The sequence below is a fragment of the Haliaeetus albicilla genome, chromosome 7, assembly GCF_947461875.1.
Source record: "Haliaeetus albicilla chromosome 7, bHalAlb1.1, whole genome shotgun sequence".
Taxonomy (NCBI): Eukaryota; Metazoa; Chordata; class Aves; order Accipitriformes; family Accipitridae; genus Haliaeetus; species Haliaeetus albicilla.
Window position 1 is genome coordinate 20511720 of NC_091489.1, and position 19996 is coordinate 20531715.

At 45.7% G+C, this 19996-nt stretch overlaps 1 protein-coding gene across 14 annotated transcripts in view; it reads left to right on the plus strand.

Moving 5' to 3' along the window:
• NHSL1 (NHS like 1) overlaps nt 1–19996 on the plus strand; it is a 184834-nt gene that overhangs the window by 115223 nt on the left and 49615 nt on the right. The window contains exon 1 of one of the 14 annotated variants that reach the window (XM_069787206.1): nt 17756–18176. The exons of 12 other annotated variants lie outside the window; for them this stretch is intronic. In XM_069787206.1, the coding sequence (XP_069643307.1) occupies nt 18119–18176 (58 nt within the window). In that variant the 5' untranslated portion in view covers nt 17756–18118. Of the gene's footprint in view, nt 1–17755; nt 18177–19996 lie in introns of those variants that run through there. One more of the 14 variants, XM_069787209.1, reaches the window with a different exon arrangement.

The window sequence follows — 19996 nt, forward strand, 5'->3', positions numbered from 1 at the left end:
CTCTCAGGGAGGAGGACATGGCCCCTCTGTACCCCAGCCAGCCTGGGGATTGATGGTTTTGTCTCTCTGGCTGGGTGACAGGTTAGTTCGTTCCTATGAAGTCATGAGGTTGACTTTCAGAGCTGTTCTTGTAGTGCCCTCGGAGGTGTTGCTCTGGCAGGCAAGCTCAGGGCATCGGGAGAAGCCGCTCGGTTTGAACTTGCTTGTCTGGAGTGTGGAAATGGGATTGAGGAGTATAGCTAGGGCACTCGGAAATCCCTGCTCCTTCCCTGCAGCCTGCCTCCTTTTTCTCTTTGTGCTGTCTGTAAGGAAAGGTGTCCATCCCCTCCTTTTAAATGCACTTGAATTGAAATTAATAAAACTTTTCAAAAGATGGGCAGAGACAGAGGAATGGGGAACGGAGCAGTACTTTAAAGAATAATTACGTTACTGCAGTATTAGAAAGCGATAGTAAATAAGTGCTGATGATCCTAAGTTGTCTTTGCATTTAAAAAGTTTGGAAACTGAAACACAGGGATTTTTTGTTGGTTATTTTTGTGTTTAAATAGTTGAGTCACTTCAAGGCACTGTCCAGTTTCTTCTTGGATGAGAACTTGATGACTCTGAATTGAAATTATGTAAATAGGTATGCAGGGAACAACCTGGGAAATTTTCACCTGAGTGGTGTGATGTAGTTCCTACATATGCGGTGGGAGCACCTGCTCTCCCTGTCCAGGTGCATTAAATTTTTATTGTTGCTTCAACATATTCCTAATGAAGAGAGAAGAATCCTGTTTAATATTTTTAAACTTGTGTGCATGTGTGTAATTTTGTTGATTTATAGTCTAGCACTTATATAAGCAATTGAATTGTTTGACTTGTGATCTACTGAAGCTTTTCAGTGCAATTTCTGGTCCCTAATGATAAATTTACATGTTACAGACAAAGGTTATTGTTGGTTCATTTATGTTGAGTTTCACTGATGTCTGTTATGACCCCGTGCATTTTATTTGTTCTTTTTGAATTAAAAACCGTTGAAGTTTCAGTATTTAATGTTGGATCCTTAAAATGGTGAGTGGCAAAAATCAGTTAACCTGCTTTCTGCCCTGACTTTCCCCAGCTCTTGTGCTTTAGAGGTGGTGTCTCACCGTGGTACAAGCATGTACACGTGGGACACCGGCTCTGCCCCCACTGGCTCCCTTTACTTCTTGCTCAGTTCCAGTCCATAGAAACAGAAGAGTGGCAACGTAATTAAGTCATCAGTTAAAAGCGTTATTTGCAGGACAGGTACTATTTCTCTTTGAGATAGGGAGGCTATGTTGCTTTTAAATTCTGTTAATGTTTATTTTAAGGAACAAAAGTGTTTAAGAGTGGAAGTGCTTTCTGGGACCAGGTCAAGTGATAACTGCAGAGCACAGTAGGGGATTATTGGCTGAGCTTTATCTCTGTTGATAAAGGTCTCCCTTTGGGGGTCCTTGTTGAGCGTCATGAGAACTGCACTTCGAGAAGTTTCACAGTGCTGATGCACTCTGTAGAAAATGCCTCCGGTAGTGTTAGGGTTGTTTGAAAACGTAATACAGTCAAATTATTGAACTTTCTTTTGGGCTGGGGGAGCATCCTCGCCGAGGGGTCCCGGTAGTCTGCAGCAGTAGTCCCCAGCGCTCCTGCTCACCCTATAGCATCTCTGCTACAGAATATTCAGTGGTCAAATTATTCATGGTGTGATGTAGCAGCTGTGACAATCAAGTGACCATGTTAGGGTTTGGGGTTTTTTTAAGCTGTAGCAATTTTTCTGAGGAAACTGTTAAATTAGTGATTCTGTGAAGTGGAGGTTCTTCATTACCATGTCAGCCTCCTTTCAGCAGCCGTGATGCCATTCCTCTGCCATTCTTTGCTGCCAGATTGACTGTAAATAGACAACGTAGGATTGAAATCAGCCTGGAGTGCAGCAATATATCCGTTAACAGCCTGCCTGCTGGAAAAACAGTGTTAGAGTGGTGGAGGGACTATCTCCATCACGTGTTCATTCACGATTACAGACAAACTCCAGCGGTGCTGAGTGTTTGGTAGTTGGTTTTCCTGCAGCAAAGTTAAGCTGAGATCCACCACTGACCGGGTTTGGCAGAAATGCCAAGGGCTTGGTTTGGTTTGGTTAAATGCCTGCTGAATTGGACTCTGAGGCTGTTGGCAGTGACTGCTGCTGTGGTAAACTGTCACCTCCTCCTGGTTAGAGCATCGCCTGCCTCTTGTGGTTCCCATTGCCAATTCATATTTTATTAATTCGCAAAGTTTAAAGATGTGGTATGCTGTTGCTAACCTAGCTAAACTGTGGCATCTGCTGGCTTTTTGTGATGATAAAGTTTTGGTAATGATTTTGGAGGTTTTTTCTTTCTTTTACAGATGTGGGAGCGAGCCAGTGGCAGTGTCAGATTACTCTTAATGTTTGTTAAACAGTAGCTTCACTTACTGGGTTTTTTCTCAGTGTTTTGTTGCCTGCTAGCTCATGAAAGAGTGCTTTCTTCTTTTTCATTCATTATGCTTTCTAAGAACAACAGCTCTGTCTCATCTGTAAAGCCAAGACCTTTCTGTGTGATGTGTGTTTTGTGAAAAACATAGAATTTGAAAGAATAATAACTAAATCTATTTATACATTAATAGGGTGTTCTGAACCAAGGTGGGTATTTTACTATTCGCTATTTGCTATGGCTTTTTTTTTCCAGGTTTCTCTTCTGATAGTGATGAGATTTAAATTTCCCAATTCAAGGCTGTCATATATTAAAAAAAAAAAAAAGGCACCAGAATCCTTGTGACTTGGGAGGAGTCATCCTTTGCCTTCTCATTTAACAGTGTGAAACAAGACTGAATCGCTTTCCATCTCTGCAAATCCCAGACCATGCGGAGCACTGAGCAAGCCTTTGTGGCCTTTTGTGCCCTAAGTGACAGAAGGACAGTCTATTGCGGTGGATGGCCAGGATGGCTATTTGCAGTGAGTGGCCATCCTCGTTCCCAGCTTTATTTGCGGCATCCAGCTCATACCATAACAGCTGATATATCGGATTGCATCAGAGATAAAGCCAGGAACTGGTTTGTTTTGAAAACAAAAAGTAATTTGAATATAATTTTTATTGCGTGCCTAAAAAAAGGGGATGATTTTCCCCTTTTCTCTCAGTGTTCTTAATGAAGGCTTGTCTTATGGCTGAGTTTTCTTGGAATTTTTGTTCATTTGGCCAAAACGAGCCACCGAAATCTTGCAATGCAGAGGAACTTGTTCATTTGTACAAAATTACTTCAGGTCTTGGATAAATAACAACTCTTCTGGTGCGCATTTCTGTATGTGTCTTGCATTTCTGGCTCATCTTGCTGCACATTCCCTGTGTATGCCATAGAGAACAAGCCTCTCCGCCTGTCCTTTTCTGCCGGGCCATGGAGGTCCAGCTCTTGGTCTCCTGTGCTGTTGCTGTACAGCTCGTAAGCCCTTTTGAGAGTCAGATGCGAGAGCATTGTGGGTGAAGGGAGGGATGAAGAACACGGAATATGCTGGGTAAAGAGAGACTAACGTTGGGTTGTTGTAGAACACTTAGTAAGTGAATCAGTAACGTGAGTATGAAGGCCTTGCTGTATTGCCTTGCCAAAAGAAAACGGTTTGCTAGCCCGGCTGCTCACTGCTAGGTGTGAACTTGCGCTTGCCGTTGCGGGGAGGTGCTGGTGGTGGATGTTTCGTGCATTCCTCCCTGCCTGCGAGCAGATGAGAAGCTGTGTGTGGCACTCAGGAGCACAAGGAGGAGGCGGGGAGGTTTTGGTACGGAGCTCGTTAACATCACTCAAGTGCATCTGGAGGAGTCTGAAAAAATAGAGTTCAGAGACATCTTTTGTGTAGTTTTTTTGGCAGTTGGAGCAGGGAGCATCTGCTGTAATTAAGGAGGTGGAGTAACGTAAGTGCAAATCCACATGTGAAACAGGTGAGATTGGACAGCCTGTGGTTGAGGATGATGGTTAATCGTTAGACTGAATAGGCTCTTCAGTGCTTAATTTGATTAAAACTCCTGTGGCTTATGGATGCTGGGTACAGTATGTTTGCAGATATTACTGGGAGTTGCTTTATCTAGTGTAGTGAAGTCAAGAAATGGTTTTGAGTGCTATAAAAAAATAGACTCAGATGAGATTAAAGCTGAAACATGGTGGGAGAATGTGAAACTGCATGGAAAAGGCACAAGCATTTTAAGGGATGCCTTTATCAGCCTGGCTAATGGAGTCACACTAGCAATCAGAAATGGATTATGGCAGCATTATCAAAATCCATTTTACTATGCCATGTTTCTTACTCCATCCCGCCCTCCCCCAGGCCAACACTTTGAGATGAAGTGATAAAAGGTAACCAGGTTTTATAGCTGCAGTGCATTTCCTTGTGCTGGAGGAGTAGAGAAGCAAATTCTCCCATTAACAAGGCAGATACTCCAGAAGGGATGATATGAGTCCATTTTCCAGGACTCTGCAGATCAGTGACTTCCACCCATCTCCTAAGTCAGGTTGTGTGCCTGTGCGTGCTAGGTTATGGTGGTAGAGCGCTTCTGTGGCATTTGGCACGTTTGCAGTGCTCCTGCAGCAGAAATCCTCCTGGTTACTTGTCTTTTCTTGTTAACCGCTACTAGATGTGAAAATCTTCAAAGGCTTCCTTACCACTCCCTTATTTTTCCTGTGCCAACTGCTCCTCGCACGGTGTCCTTTCCCTTGTTTTTTCTCACACTGTTGGGAAGCCAGAAGCTTCAATAATGACACCTTGGAAAAGTGTGATGGTGTGTTGCCTTGCAAATACTTTGATTTATCAAGTATCGTGTTTGATGCTTTGTGTATGGCACGTGCTGCCCCAATTTGAATGTAGGTAACCTGCAGTGCTGCTTTTGGAGAGCCCGTGGTAGGTGGTAATGCGGTGATTAAAGCAGTGTATGGCCATTTACGTGGTGGATATGATGACCTCTATGTTGTGGTGAGAGGGAGCAATGCGGGCTGTGCAGCGTGCCACCGGCGAGGGACAACCAGAAAAGGGCGTGCAGCCTCCGCAGGGGACATGGGCTCCCGTGGGGGGACCCTGCACAGGCAAAGGGGTCTGGCTTCTGGGTGGCAGCTCCTGTGGGGAGGCCTGGGGGGACCAGGCTGGCAGAGCATCGCTGCCGCCCACCCCAGTGCCTCTGCCTGCTGGGGGATCTGGGTTGTGCAGGTTTGCTGGTGCTTGGAGCTGGTGCTGTGGTCCCTGGCCCCCTGCCCTGCCAGGGCATGGGGGTTTTGCTTCTGCTCTCAGCTCCCAAAGAGCTGAGGACTGTCCCTGAAACCACTTTTCCTCCGTATTACTCCTGCATAGGCCAAAGTAACACCTTTTAAAGGTAATGGTATTAAGAAGTCGGGTAGATTACAACAGATTTTTAGCCCTCTATTGTTTCCCTGCCCTAATCTGATGACAAATCATTGAAAAATATGTGCGCTGCTAGATCCTCAAGATTTTCAAACCTCTGCTTGGACGCAGTTACACATCAACTCTGCTTTTTTCCCCCATGCACAGCCGCTCGCTCTGTACTACGGCTGTGATACTTGAAGTAAACACATGCTCATTCTCTGAAATACATCACTTCTTAACTCTCGGTTGGCTTGTACAAATGTCTTGGAGGTAAAGCAGACTTGCACTTTGCTGGCATTGCAGCTAGCAGCATATAAATCTGGCTTATTTATACCTTGTAGTGTTAATAAAAAAAGACATGTTTAAAATAATCCCAAATGCCAATAGGCTTAGTGACATTTAAGCATGAGCGATGCTGTCAGTTCATCCGCAAACAAAAGCGGTACGTCTTAATTTGTCTAATTACGCTCTAACATGCAGACCAGCTGCTGCTGTGAACAAAAGCAGTTGATCGCACCATTTTATTAATTGCATATTAATTGCCACTTTCATGTTAACCATATGGGAGATAGTGGAGTGGAGTGAAGGCTACTTAGTGATGGAAAAGAGAAAATGAACTGGCAGAGTGGTATCTTCAGAGGACAAATCTCAGAATGATAGGGTGCCTGGAGCTTGCTGATGTGATCCGATTTTTAGAAGGAAATTGTACTTCTTTTCCCCATGCTACATTATTGTATTTAAAAGTGAGGGGGATTTGAGTAGAAGGGACTGTGCCTTGCATGATGGCTGTGTATTTGTGACAGTACTACTGTTACTAGCAAGTTGGTACTAAATTTGTTTGCTAATTTGCTGAAGGCAGCCTAGCTGGCATGTGGCCATCTGCCTTTGTCTGCCTGCTGTGCCGATGGATGCACCCGCACTGCCAGGAATCGCTTGTCACGGGAGCAAGGCTGGAAGAGCCAAAAGGAGTGCAAAACTTGCTGATTTTTATACTTGATGCAATTTTGCTGCAAGTATGTAGTCTTGTTAGATAGCAGTGGAAAGTCTTGAGCAGAACTGGGCTTCTTAAGAGTGAAAAATAAAAACCTTGACACAGGTGGGTTAGCTGGCGTAAAATACCTACAGCAAAAAGCAAATGGTAGTGGACTGGCTGCTGCATGTATCTGGCATCAGGTTACCTTGTAGGATGTTGGATGATGCTCTTCCTGAAAGTGAGACTTTAGAGAGCTGCCCTCAACTTCTCTTTTTCATTTTTGTGCTGTGTGAAGGCAGCAGCCGCTCTCGGCAGATGCTGTCGGGCAGCAGGTGTAGGTTAGGAGTACGCACGCAGTGACTTCTTTCCTGTCACCCCCGGACTGACATTATCACGGTCTATAGAGCAGTTTCTTCGCGGGGCTCCTGCCTCCCGGCAGCCGCTGGCCCGCAGGTGGGCACCCGCAGCAGGGACAAATTATATGATACATGCGAAGGAAGCTCACTGAAACAAGACAAAAAACCCACCCAAGGTCTACCTTGAGTTTATTTGCTCTCTCCTCCCCTTCACACCTCTTCAGGAAGGTGAGCAAAACCCCATGCTGGAATTTTTCAGCTGATGAAGGGGCAGCAGGTTTGGTAGGAGGAGGACTCAAGGGCAGCTCATTGCTTTCTTGGAAAGGAAGCAATGAGTTAATGGCAGATCAAATAGAAACATGTCTAATTATGTGAAAGGAAGCGCAGGACTGGACCTGGAATATGCAATGATTTAGATAACTCAATCTTGTCAGTCAATTAACTCTGCCTGCTTGGGTTTTCTAAAGTGAGTATTTCAACGTTAAAGGCTTAGTCCCCCCTCACTGCCAACAGATGGCATTTTGCTTGCATTTCCTAAATGTCTCAGAAGAGCTAGGATTGGGAGATACTGGTTATTTTAAAAAAGGGGGGGGGAGGTGGGCACAGCCTTTGTTTTGATTAACATATTGTTCCAAAAAAACCCCACCCTAAAAACGTTTTTCAAACTGTATTGGAAAACACCAAAGGAGACGCAAGGATTGTACAATTAAGAAATTACTAGCAAGCAGCTGAAAGGTAGATTGGATCTGATCTATTCTAAGAATATGCAGTGCCAAACAATAATGGTGACATTCCTATGCCTAAGCAGAAGTTGGGTCAGAGGGGTTGTTTCCTTTTTTTAGTAAGAAAAACGCTTTAAGTGGTTCATCGCAATTACATCTCAGCACTCAGTTGGTGCTGTAATACACTGCAGTGGGATCTGGATTATGGGGATGATGCACGACTGGAAAGACACAGCTTGAATTTTGGATTGCAAGCGGTGCCTGCCATTACAGCAGTTAACAGAAACAGCGCCTGACTTGTGAGCTGACCAGTTTTGACCTGGAGTCATTGGAAGAGAATAAATGCGAAACCCCATGATGCCACTTCTCCACTCACATCAGAAGGGTACTTAATCAGCCTTCCCGTGTCTTCAGTGCGCAGACAGGCAGGCTGTGGCCTGGCTATTACTAATTTAAAGGCTGAATTCCCCAAAGCACTGCTTGTGGCTGTTAGGCTGTAGCCCCTGGCTTTTGTTTGGAAACTGTTTTTCAATATGCTGGTGACTGTCTAGGTTACCAGCGAGGGCTTGTCCCCATCAGCTGAGCATGAACTGGTATAACTGGAGGCTAGGCTTCTGGAGAAGAGCGAAAAACTTGTAAGTACTGTGGTTGAAAGGCAAATTATCCAACTGTGATGCCTTTTCCGTGGGAGTTCTCAGCTACCCGCTCTGCGAGGGGTCAGTGGCCACATGCTGCTCATCCCAAAGGTCTCATCCCCCATCCCTCTGATTTCTGATCTGAGCCATGATGACTATGGGACAACTTTTCCTCCTCAGGTTCCTCCTCAGTGCTGTCATTTGTTTGCCCACTGAACTTTGGGTGCTTTGACAAGGAGCTTAAGAACAGTGAAGTTTTACACACAAGGGCTGCGGAGCACATTTGTCATTGCCCAAAAGCATCGACAGAGGTTTATAAAACCATTTCTCTGCAGTTGCATGATCTGTTCTAGGGAGGGCTAATTAAACTTGCAGCTGGGTAGCATCTCCAAAGCGGGTTTGGCTTACCTCTCCTAACTGAATGATCCCTCATTGTTGTTCTCAGCATCAACTTATGATCAGCCTGGCCCTCCTTTTGTTTGTCAGACGTTTGCCACAAACGCGATGGCACGGCTAGACCAGGGACAGTGGGCTGCTGTTTGGTGGGTGTGAGCAGGTCCCCAAGCAGATGGTGGTAGCAATTTTAGGTTAAATAATTAATAGCATCAGAGAAAAAGACACTCTTTTATGTCCAGTAGCTGAAGGTGAGCGCAAGTGTTTTCCTATGGGTGATGCTAACCTTGTCCTGTTAGGTTTAATTAATCCGAAGAGGAGCAGGATGCTAATTGCCCTGACATAAAAGGAAATATTTTCAGAGCCTATATGAACACAGTTTTTTAATGTCTTCGTTCCTGGAGCAGGGTGTATTCTTTGTACGGAATATTAGATGTTGCAGGATGTGTCAGATATTTTTAATGGCTGTAGTTTCAACTATGTTCTTCAAACCAGCCATGGTTTCAAAACAAAAATGTAAATTGAGCTTTGGTGTGCACCAACTTAGACGATTCCTGGCATGGTGGCAAAGCAGGGATCCTGTTAGGCAACGCTTCTGTCTAACTCAAGTGGACTGGAATTGAAGTTTGTTTAGTGCTGCGTTGCAGCGTCCTCAAAAGGTGCCAAAGTCTAGAACTGCTTGTATTGTTATCCATAGAGACAGGAAAAAGGAAGAGCCTTTTCATGGACTACATACTGCAGAATAATTTTGGGAAAATATAGCTGTGGTTTTATTGACTGGTTTTCCTGAGGGTGTAAACTTTATTCACACTGACCGTGTTATTGATCTCCCACCTCCTTCTTTACATTGGAATTGTATCTTCTGCTCCAGGGTCAGCCTTGCCCTGGAGTCAGCGGGAGGTTTCCCACCTCACTCTTCCAGGCTATTTTTAAATCGGGCTCGTCCCCTTTCTCAATAACTTGCAATGTAAAATGCTGTCCCATTCCAATTCTGTAATAGCACAAGCTGTTAATTAACAGTCCTCTGGACAAATCTGTAACCCAAAGTTGAATTTGGATCGTTGTGTGTGGTTTAAAAATGCAGCTGCTGGGATACACAGTAGTTTTATCAACTGTCTTGAGATGGCAGGGTTGTTTGCTTAGTAGTAGTTAACTACAGATATTTCTTTGCCTTGTTCTTACTGTTGTCTTAGTAACAGCTACTGGGAAGTTTCAGGAATGACCAAACTGGGCAGGACAGTTGATTTTTGCAAGCTTATTGTCTGGGCTGGAATACCCGTGGTATTTCTGCACAGAAATTTATTTTTAGGCTCTGCATAGTTGTCTCTGTATTTGTTTGTGTGGTGTCTCCAGCCTCCGATCAAATGTTGGAAATCTCCAAGTCACAGTGAATCTTGAGTTGGCAGGATGATATGTTTAGAAGCTCTTTCAAAAATGTGTTGATAGTTGTAGTGTAAGGGGTGTGGATCTGAATTGTGGATGCACGCTTGCATTTCAGTTGACTTCAAGTGAGAGTTCACCACTGGAAGGAAGCAAGTAACTCTGAAGACGTGATGTCAGGTTACGGTGATCAGGATACTGAGCTGGAGTGGGGGTGATGGTGCCACAGTTGCACACTTTCAAAGGTTTTCAGATACAAAGAGTGAAAGTACTTGAAGAAGTATTTTTAAAACTAGCATCAGCTGTCTCAAGTTTTACATGTACACTTCTCTTCCAACTTTTCCAATTTATGCTTCATTTCCTCCAACAAAATACAAACTATTCTGCAGTTTAGATTTTTTGCTAAGTGGTGAAGCCAAGGATACCAAAAGAGACATTTTTGCAATTAAAAATGGTATCTTTCATTTTAAATGGTGTATGTTAAACCCCTTGTCATGTTACAACTTTACTGTTTGTTCAGTTTTTTGAAGTTCTCCAGCCATAGCAGGGAATAACTAGTTTCTCTAAAATACAAAAAAGTGTAGGTATCTGCAGTAGGGATCCTGTAGAAAAAAGTAAGGATCCACTCCTTTCCCTTTCTGGTGGGAAATGGAGGCAGAAATGGCACACTGACCGCGTGAGGGGAGAGAATCTCCATTTTTTAATCTTTTTTGTGGCTTACCTTTTGATGAAGCACCTGGTGATGCCTTGTGGTTTGCTTAATGCCCCCACATACTTACTTATTGAAACCATTGCCACAATATTAAAAATTGTGTTAGATGGTGTGCTCACTAGAGCTTTCTGAAGACATTTGGCGGCAAAGAACCTTTGTAGCATCATTTAAACTGTTAGATGCGTTTTGCTAGCAATCCAAAGAAACACAACTACTCAGCTGTTGATGTTGACTGACCATGGCATGTTGTCAGGTATGGGCTGCTAGATTGCATATGATTAATAACAAGGATGTTTGCATCTCTGACGCTTTTAATCAAACAGGTGGTAATAAAATTTTGAGTTGGTTATCCACATTATAGATTTTGAAAGTTCAGCTGATTAGCAGTATGAATTTAGGAGGCTATCCTTTCATTTGGCTTTATTGAGAACTTCTAATAAGAAGATGCTGACCACACAAATGTCATCTTACAATTTGTTTTCCAAAGCTATTGGTATTTGATCCACACGCCCATGGCCAGCCAAAGACGTTCTCTGGTGCTGTGGTAGAGATGTTGGTTCAGTTGTTTCCTCAGGAGCTTAAAACAGGTTGCTGAATCCTGCAGCAACATAATTATTCAGTGACTGTTACATGGACTCGATCTCTTTCTTTAGTTTAGAGAATATTGTTTTTCAGGGCAGGTTGTGCCATTATTTAATTGGAACATACCCAGGTTTTCAGATTTTGTCAAAAATCTTGGGGCTTTAGGGACAATACCAAATGTCACAACTGCTGAAATCCGTTTATTATTTGTGAACCTTAGCTTTTACTTATCATTTTACTGTTGTGTTCTGCAGATAACATTTTCAGGTGAAGTTTTTGAAAGTTTCTAACTAAGAAATGAAACTTTTTTTTCAAGTTGCTGTGTGAGACAGTGAGCGAGAACTTGGTGCTTGATTTTGGCATGAGCAGTTATATGATCATATGAAGGTTGGTATTTTCTAAGGAGCTTAATTTTTTTCATTTATAGATTGCAAAGCTCTTGGGAAACCAGAGGATGTACTGGCCTAATTTTAAGAGAGGGTGTCTCCAAGCTTAAATGAGACTCACCCTGAGTTTATTAAGAGTCAGCAGAAAGAAGAAGAAAAGAAGAGTCTGGCAACTCCTTATACCAGGATAATCCATATATAAATAAAAGTATGCCAAAGAGCAATGTTGGGTGGGGGGGACAAAGACAGGCTACAAGAATTCTTTCCGTGACCTTTAAATAAGTGAAATGAGTGGGGAGCATGTCCCCTTCAGGATGCCCATAAGGAGAATGCAGACTGAGATTAGTTGAAGATGTCTGTTGAATATTAGTGTGGATCCACAAGTGCACAGCTGCCAAAGATGGAATTACAGGCTGAACAGGGAGACGGTCTGGAACACAAGTTCAGAAATGGCATTTTTGCTGTCTGGTTTTGTTGGTTTCACTCCGAGTCCTACAGGATGAATCGATGAGAAGACTTATGTAAGCTTGTCTGCCTGGTATTTTTTCCATCACTAATTCAGAAGAGAAGCATCTTCTCTATGGTGCATTATTAGGGCAAATAAGAGTCAAGATTTTGCAGACTAACTTACTTGCTGCAGCCATTTTTGATCAGTTCTTCAGGATAAGCTGTAGTGTAGGAGCATTGAGGTGGATTTGGAATTTAAATTGAGAATATTTCCTGGTGGCATTTTAAAAGGGTCTTCCTAGGGAGAGAGAAAAGTACTCTTCTGGGAGCTGACATTGCCTTAGCTGGGGTTCAGGAATGGCCAAAGGAAAAAAGGATTGTGCCCTGCAATTTAAAACAAAACCATGAAACAGAATTGCACATTCACTAAATGTTTTCTGTTCTCCTGCCTGCAGTTACAGTGTGTGGGGAGATGCTCTAACCAGAAGAAACTGCTGCTTTGTCTGCAGGCAGCCCTGCCCAAATGCTCCCTTTTCTCTCTGGTGATGTGTTTGCATGATAGAGGATCCTGTGGAAAGATGTTTTGAATTGTCAAAGGAATGAATTAGCTTTATTGTGCTGTGACCTAAATAGGATCATCAGATCAATCAGTCTGCTGCTTTTCCGTCCTCTCCGGCTTAGGTTGTGCTGCTTCTCCTTCTCATCTTCCTCCCTCTTCCCCCTGCCCCCTTCCCAGAGCCTGCAGCCATAATCGCTTAGGAGCATGAATAAAGGAGGGAGCTGCCCTCTTTAAAATAATACCTGGTTCCTAACTGCCCGTGCAGAGATGGGCTCTGTGCCCGGCTTCCCTGCCAGTTCGCTGGGGCGCAGGTCCTTCTTGGCTTTTTGTTGGGGTGGCTTTGGGATAAAGTACTTTTCCTCCTTTGTTCCTCTCCCCCGTGCATTCTCCTCCTCCTCTTCCTCCTGATCCCGGGTTTAATGAATTGTAATTTCTCAGTAGCCAGGGAAGTATCGTGCTTCACCGAGGCAGAGGTTGCCTTGAAAGAGGCCATTGTGAGCGAGCTGAGCTGGAGACAGGAGGGCAGCTGAACGCGGTGCCGCCCGGGACTGCCTTTGTGGAGGGAGCACTTTTGTTCTCCTGGAAGATGCCTGGAGAGGGCCGGCCGGGATTGGCTCTACGGGAGGGAGAAACTCCTTCTGACCACAAAGGGTTGACTCCTCTGGTGCGCGGGGCTGGCTTCGACCCCATGTAAACACCAGCCAGTGGTCGATGGCACAGGCGGAGGGGGCCAGAACAGGCATAAAGCTCGGGCACCAGTTTTGAAAACACTTGAGACGTGCGGTGTTTCTTATCTCAGGTGCTCGCTGTTTCTTAATGACGGAAGCCTCCCCCAGAAGTAAAGGTGCAGCCTTCGAGGCCGGGTGGTGTTGGTCTGAGCCAGGCAGGAGCCTCCTGGCCTGCGGGAAGGGGTTTATAACCCGCCTTGGGTTCAGGCTTGCCCTGCAGACGCCTGGGTGCCTCCGCGCAGCCTGGGGAGGGGGTGCTTGGGGGTCAGCCCCATCGCCGCTCCCCTCCAGGCACCGCAGCTGCTCGGAGGGGGCGGACGGGGTTGGCGGGGAGCAATCCCAAGCACACCCTACACGGACCCGTCCTTGCAGACGTGCTGGAAACAACTGCCCTCCAACAGCTTCTTCCTCGCCCATCCATCCCGCGCCAGCTGCTGGAGGGTGGCACAGTGGAAACTTACTTCGAGCGAGTGACTGATGTGTCCGTAAAAGCAAAGACATCGATTTAATTGTTTTGAGTACATCTGCTTGCCAACGTTTCTACTTTCCCTTTTGCTTATTGGAACAGAGACTCACTGGAACAGCTCTCACCGCGCAGTTCCCAACTCAGTTGTATGGTTTTACTTTTTCTTCCCTCTTAAAATGCCATCAATGCTATACAGTTGTTTAATGGAGGATTTTTCCGTTGTCTGAATAAAGTTGCTATGGCTTACAACTAAAAGTTTAGGTTTTGAGATGGTGATACATGCTAGTAGTTTGATGCATCATTCCTCTCGTGAGCTTGATACGTGTGTTGGGTTTACCTCTCCTTCATGAAAATAAGGGGTAAAATTTGTCTCGATTTGTGGGAGGGAGCAGGAATGGGTTGCTTGAACTATTCTTGTGCTTTATTTGTGTTTTTTTTAAACTTAGTACTTCCTAAATTTCGTACTGCATGCGTGCATAGGCTGATGAGTGGCAGTAGGAAGGAGAACAGTTGATTCTCACCAATTCATTAGTGTCCCTGATGGACAGCTGCCGCTGGGCAGCTGCTCTGGCTGTGGTTACCAACAACCCAACTATGTCCCTCTTCAACATTTGCCTTTTTATAAAGCCTCAACTTCTTCAGCGGATCTTGTGCACTAGTGCAAGGTTCGGGGCATTGGGTTGTGAACAGGGGGGCTGGACAGGAAAGCCCCTCTCCCCCAGGGGCTGGCTTGAAATATTTCCATGGAAGCGGAGTATTTCCAGATTGTTTCACAGGCGCCGATGCTTTATGTTGCTGTGAATGTGGAGGGTGGCTGTCCCAGATGGCTGTCGCAGAGCAGGTCAGCTGTAAAGCCCCTCTAAGGAGGGGAGAGAGCAGGGAGAGGAGTGAAGGAATGGCTGCAGTGTTTCAGGCACGCCATGCTCAAGTAGCCACTCATGTTCACTTCTCTTCTGGGTGTACATGGCCTCTACTAGAAAGTAAAATCAGTTTAACCACCCAGGGATTAAAAACGATTATAATGTGAACTAAAAAAAGACACAGTTTTGCTAACGAATGTGTTACACATTCATGATTTTGAACGTGCTGTTTGGCACTGCATCTTGTGCCTCTCATTCCGTTTGCTTCAGTCTCTTGTTTGTTAAGGAGTTTCTTCTGGGGCAAACTTTGTAACTTAAGTTAACAATCCCATCCTGTATGAAGTGAGAATTGGCATTTGCTGAAAATCTTCTCTGTATTCCTTGTGATAGTATCCTTGTGTGGTGGCAAGTGAGTGTGATCCCTGCTTGTAAGGATGTGGGAGCTGAGGTGGTGGGTTAATATTAACTTGTCCAAGGTGAAGTAGGATGTGTGCCACAGAGCAAGGTCTCCCCAGTCTGCTACCTGTCTGTGAGTCATTTGCTTTTAAAGAACTGATACCACAGTGTGTGCACACCTACTGTTCATGCTGGGTTTATTCAGCTTTAACAAACTTTTACATTTTTTCTCTGAAGGTAATTTTAGGTGGGTTTTTTGTTGCTGCTTGCGGGGGGAGGGTTGTGGGTTTGTCTGCGGGCTTGGCAACATTGGAGGCTAAAGTCCTTTATCTGTTTGCATAGTGACTACAATATAAATTTTCTCAGTGTCCCGTCTTTTCCTTCTCTTCTCAGTGCAGAGAGGCAGGCTATGGAGAAGCACACTCACTTCATGATTTCAGCTCTAAGAGAAGTGCCATTAGAAGCCAATTGTGGTGACGGTGTCTTGTGACAGGAAAAATGTTTTAAAAAAGCTGTATTGAGACAACGTGCTGAATTTCTTGGAAGCCCGTGGGTTTGAAGTGGGGAAGAGTTTTTGGTCATTGTTGACCTAGTGCAGACTCTGAGAGATGCAGATACAAGTAGCCAACTGGCATTTCCTTTGGGGTATCCCCTCATGATAGCCGTTTTTGATGTTTGACCTCTTTATCAGCATGACCTGAGGGAAGGTGGAAGCAAAGGGGGATGAGGATGAAAGCCAGACGTCATCTTATGCATTGTTTGTTACTGGGTTTGAATAGCTGCCTCCTTACTGGAGATCAGGGCTTGAGGACAGTGGCCAAGCACTTGTTCTCAGGCAGGAAAAAGGCTTCAGGGTGGGTTGAGGATCCAGTAACAAAGAGCAGCACTGGACTTGGGGCACGTCACAGCCCAGTGTGAAATGGGGAAGGGCTCCCTGAGCCGTCCAGAGTACCAGGATCATGTTGATGCTCGTGGCCTGACCATAAAAAGGGAACAAAGTCTTGCTTCCCAGGGCTTGTAAGCCTCTGTGAGGTGCCATAAAGACTGCAGGGAGAATCTGTTCTGCTTCCAGTAGCCCAGTCTCCCTAACGTGCTAGCTTGAAACTGTCACCTTCCCTTGTGCAAATGCATGGTAGCTCCCCTCCCACTTATAGAGGCACTTCCTACATCCTAAAAAAGATCACCACCACACTAAAAAAGGAATTAGCACCTTCTGGGTTTGCTCTCGGATGGCAACGCTGCTGGAGTTAGACACGGAGCCATTCTGCACTCACCTCCAGAGTGTGTCCAGCAAGTGTGCATTTAAAGTGGTTTTAATGATGTATGGGTGATGGCAAATTCCTAACAGGAGTGTTATTGTGTATGTGATTTTTAAAAAAGCAACACTAAATAGTCATCTTGGTATCAGAGTTTGATGCCAGGGTCATTTTTTTGTGTAAGATGCTTGATGGAAATCAATGCAAAACCAGAGGTACCTTCCCCGCCGTTGCTGCCACAGCGGCAGCATGGTCTTCTGTCCTCTTGGCAGATGTGAGCCAGTCAAAATGTCTCTTGGACCAGCAGCTGCTGGAGAGACCGGCTGCTAATGGCAGTTCTGGTGTCAGACCCGTGTTGTAATTGTAAAATCTCTGTGTTTGGAAAATCCTGATAAAGTCCTGATAATGGTGTGTTCAGACAACGGTGGAGGCACTTTGTTTATGGTCAGTTCTGCACGGTGCCAATTCTCGGCCATTTGGTGAAACTTGGGAGTGAAGTTCCTGTGGAGCATCTGCTTTTTACATGCTACACTCCAGAGGCCAGATCCTGCTGCAGCTTTGGGGTCAGTCTGAGCCCCCTGCTGCTGGCATTTTTCTTTTTCCCGAGGAAAAAATCCTTCTCATTGTTAACCCGAGGGTGTTTCCTAAGCTTGCTTTGTAAGGGAGGGCTTGCTTCTTGAGCCTGAACATTGTGCGAAGGGCATGCCCTGCTGAGCACATTGATTCGGTGCTTAGCATTTTCTCTTTAATTTCTGCAAAATAGCAGTTCATTCCTAGGAAGGATGGCTGTGGACCTCTGTACAGATACTTTGGGGTTTTTTAAGGCATGAGTATATATATGCGCATCTCAAAAAGCTGGGCTATTTCATCTCTGTGCCCAAGTTTCATTTGATGAATAACAGGTTCTCTATTAGCCAGAAATAACTCGATTTTGTTGTCCGTGTATCTGGTCTGAGATGACGCTAATAAGACTAAATGAGGAGCGTTACTGAACGAAATTCAATATGTAAAATTAGTGGGCTGATGTCCCAGGCAGTGGCAATGACTACGGGGAGGAGAGCAGTGGATCTGGAAGGGTAGGCGATGCCGAGGGCAGACTGCATGTTACAGCCAGCTAAACCGCAGCTCCTGGGTCCTTAGTAAAGTGGGAGCGAGAGGGTAAAAAAACCCAAAAACCAAAAAACCACAACGGGGGGAGGGGAGGGGGGAGGATGGGAGCGGTGGGAAAGCAGGGCATCCTGATTTGCACGAAAATGCAACTCTCATTTGCAACTGGAAGGAGGCTGCAGGGCAGCGGCTGGGGGCGGCAGCCGGCGGGGCGCGGGGGCTGCCTGCCCGCCGCCGCCCCCCCCGCCCGGCGGCGGGCACCGGGGAGGTGCAAAGGGCGGGGAGGGAAGGTGCCGGCATCTCCCTCTGCTCCGCCGGCAGAGCCGGCTGGCGCGACGGGACGGAGAGAAGTCACCTGCCAGCTCGGACCTTACGGAGCAGCCAAGCTTGGGGGGCGGAGGAGAGGATGGGAGGAACGACTGAGTAAACGCACGGGTAGCGAGGACGCCCGATTTTTGCTCCTGTGCGAACGAGAATAGCAATTAACTTTTTTTTTTTTTCCCTCTTCCTCCTCCTGTTTCGCATGTTGAAACTGGCTGTTTTCAGCCCACAAGGTCACAAGTAAGGAGGATAAATTCAGGCTAAAGAATTGTAAATGGTTTCATGCGTCAGGAAGATCTAGACAGATTTAAAGTTTTGATTTCAGGAAAGAAAGGCGGAGGGGGAAAGCCGGGAGAAGAGAAGTCTGGGGAGCAGAGTTTGAACAGGCTCAGTCTGGAAAACCGTCGCCTTTCTGCAGCTCCTGGGATTTCTGAGATTTAAACTCCAGGATCGCAATTCAACACCTTGAACATGGTGGTTTTCATCAACACAAAGCTTAAATCTCTCATGAAATTTTTCAAGAGAAAGAGTAAGTAGTTGTGCGTGCTCGCTGCCTGTTCGGGAGGCAGCCGAGTCCTGCAGGAAAGTGCAGTTCCCTTTGGCTTTGCTCCTGCTTTCCTGAAGCCTCTTTTTAAGATTTATCTCACTTTTCATGGAGTATTCTGTAATGTGCGGAGGCAGCCTTATGAGGTCCCTTAGGACCTCTGCTTTGGGATACTGTTGCTTTTGAAGTCCTTTGTTGTGGCGGTTTTGAAGGAGCCAAACTTTTGGGTGTGAAAGGAGCAGGTCGGTGACAAGTCGTGCACAGGTGTCACCTGCAGTCGTGCACAGGTGCCCTGCTGTGTGCTGGGGCGTCCTTCCAGCTTCTCTCAGGAACCTGTCTCTGCCTGTGCGGCTGCTGAGCCCGTGTGTAGCTATGGGCTTGTATCTGTGAGGTATCTACATAAAGCGTGTCATAATGAGCCAAGTTTTGTCTTTTAAAGATGCTCTAGTTCCAGGACAGCTTTTAAAATCGCAATTCTTCGTTTAATTCATGAAGACAGACGAATAGCGCTAGGGAGAGTAGTTGGCAAATGTGCGCAGCCCTTCTGTCGACTAGTTTTGATGACCATTGCTCTGATGAGCAGTAAACGTTAATTTTGGTATGGTGGGACTGCAGTCAGACAGCGGGCTTGGCAGCTGGTGTTTCCCTCTTCCTCTTCCTCCCCCAGCCTTGCTCCCCTGCTCTGCCAGGGGATGGCGAGGGCGGCTTTCCAAGCACGCTGTTGACTATACCTATCATTTTTTCTGTAATACCGGGATGATTGATGCTGTAACCAGGTAGGTGGTGACTTGTCAGTTTGTTGTGATTTAGGTTTGACCTCTAGTTAGCAAGGACGGGAAAAGCAGGCACAGACTGAACATGTATCTGTCTTGTTGCAGCCAATATGTCTGTGAGAGGGGGGGGATGCAGGACCAAGCCACCACAGACATGAAGAGACCAATCAGAAGTCTTGAAAAACCTTTTTCGAGGTCTGATACTAATCTAAAAAAAGTGAGGAAAGGCAGTTAAGAACCTCCCCTCCCACCCCAAGTCCTTTTAGGACAAAACAGGTGTTGAGCATTAGGCTGTGGATAGGTTTTCAAGCTAAAGGCATAGCTTATTTTCTTTAACGAGTACTGATTATTTCCATCTGAAATGATCCTGGCAGACGTGCAGTGGTGTTAGGGAAGGACTCATTCTTCAGATGGCAGGAGGCTGTTGCCTTCGTTTTGCTTCACAGTTTACACACCTCCTCTGCTACCACAGAGGCATCAGCCAAACTTCACACAAAGTGATGCTACAAGGCAGCGCAGCAGCGAGCAGTGCCCAGGCAGCAGGGAAAGCAAAGGGAAGGTGCGGAGCTGGCAGCGGGGCCAGCATGGCAGGTGCTTGGGAGGCAGCACAGCTGTAGTGGCTTTTTCTGCCTTGGGGAGCTAAAAGCAAGGATGTGCGGCACGCTGGCTGAAGACCAAAGGGTGCCTGAGGGATCATAAAGTATGAGCCCCAACTGCCCTTTTTCTGTTTAGAGGGTGGAGGGATAAGGCCATTCAACTGTAGAAGTTTTTGTTGATGATAAGCCTCAAACAAAAGGTAGTGGCTGTCTCTCGGGAAGCATAAATGATAAACAAATCTTAGCAATATGTGCTTTGGCTGATTCATTACTTGACTGTCTATAGGGAACTTTGAACTTGAGCAAGGTCTGTATTTTATTTTCACGTGTGTATTGGCTGAGAAGAGGTGGCCAGAACAAGCCCTCTTCAGTGCTGTTGTGCCCTGAGCAGTATTTGCCCAGGGAGTTGCTGTTGTCCAAATCTGCTTTCTGCTGA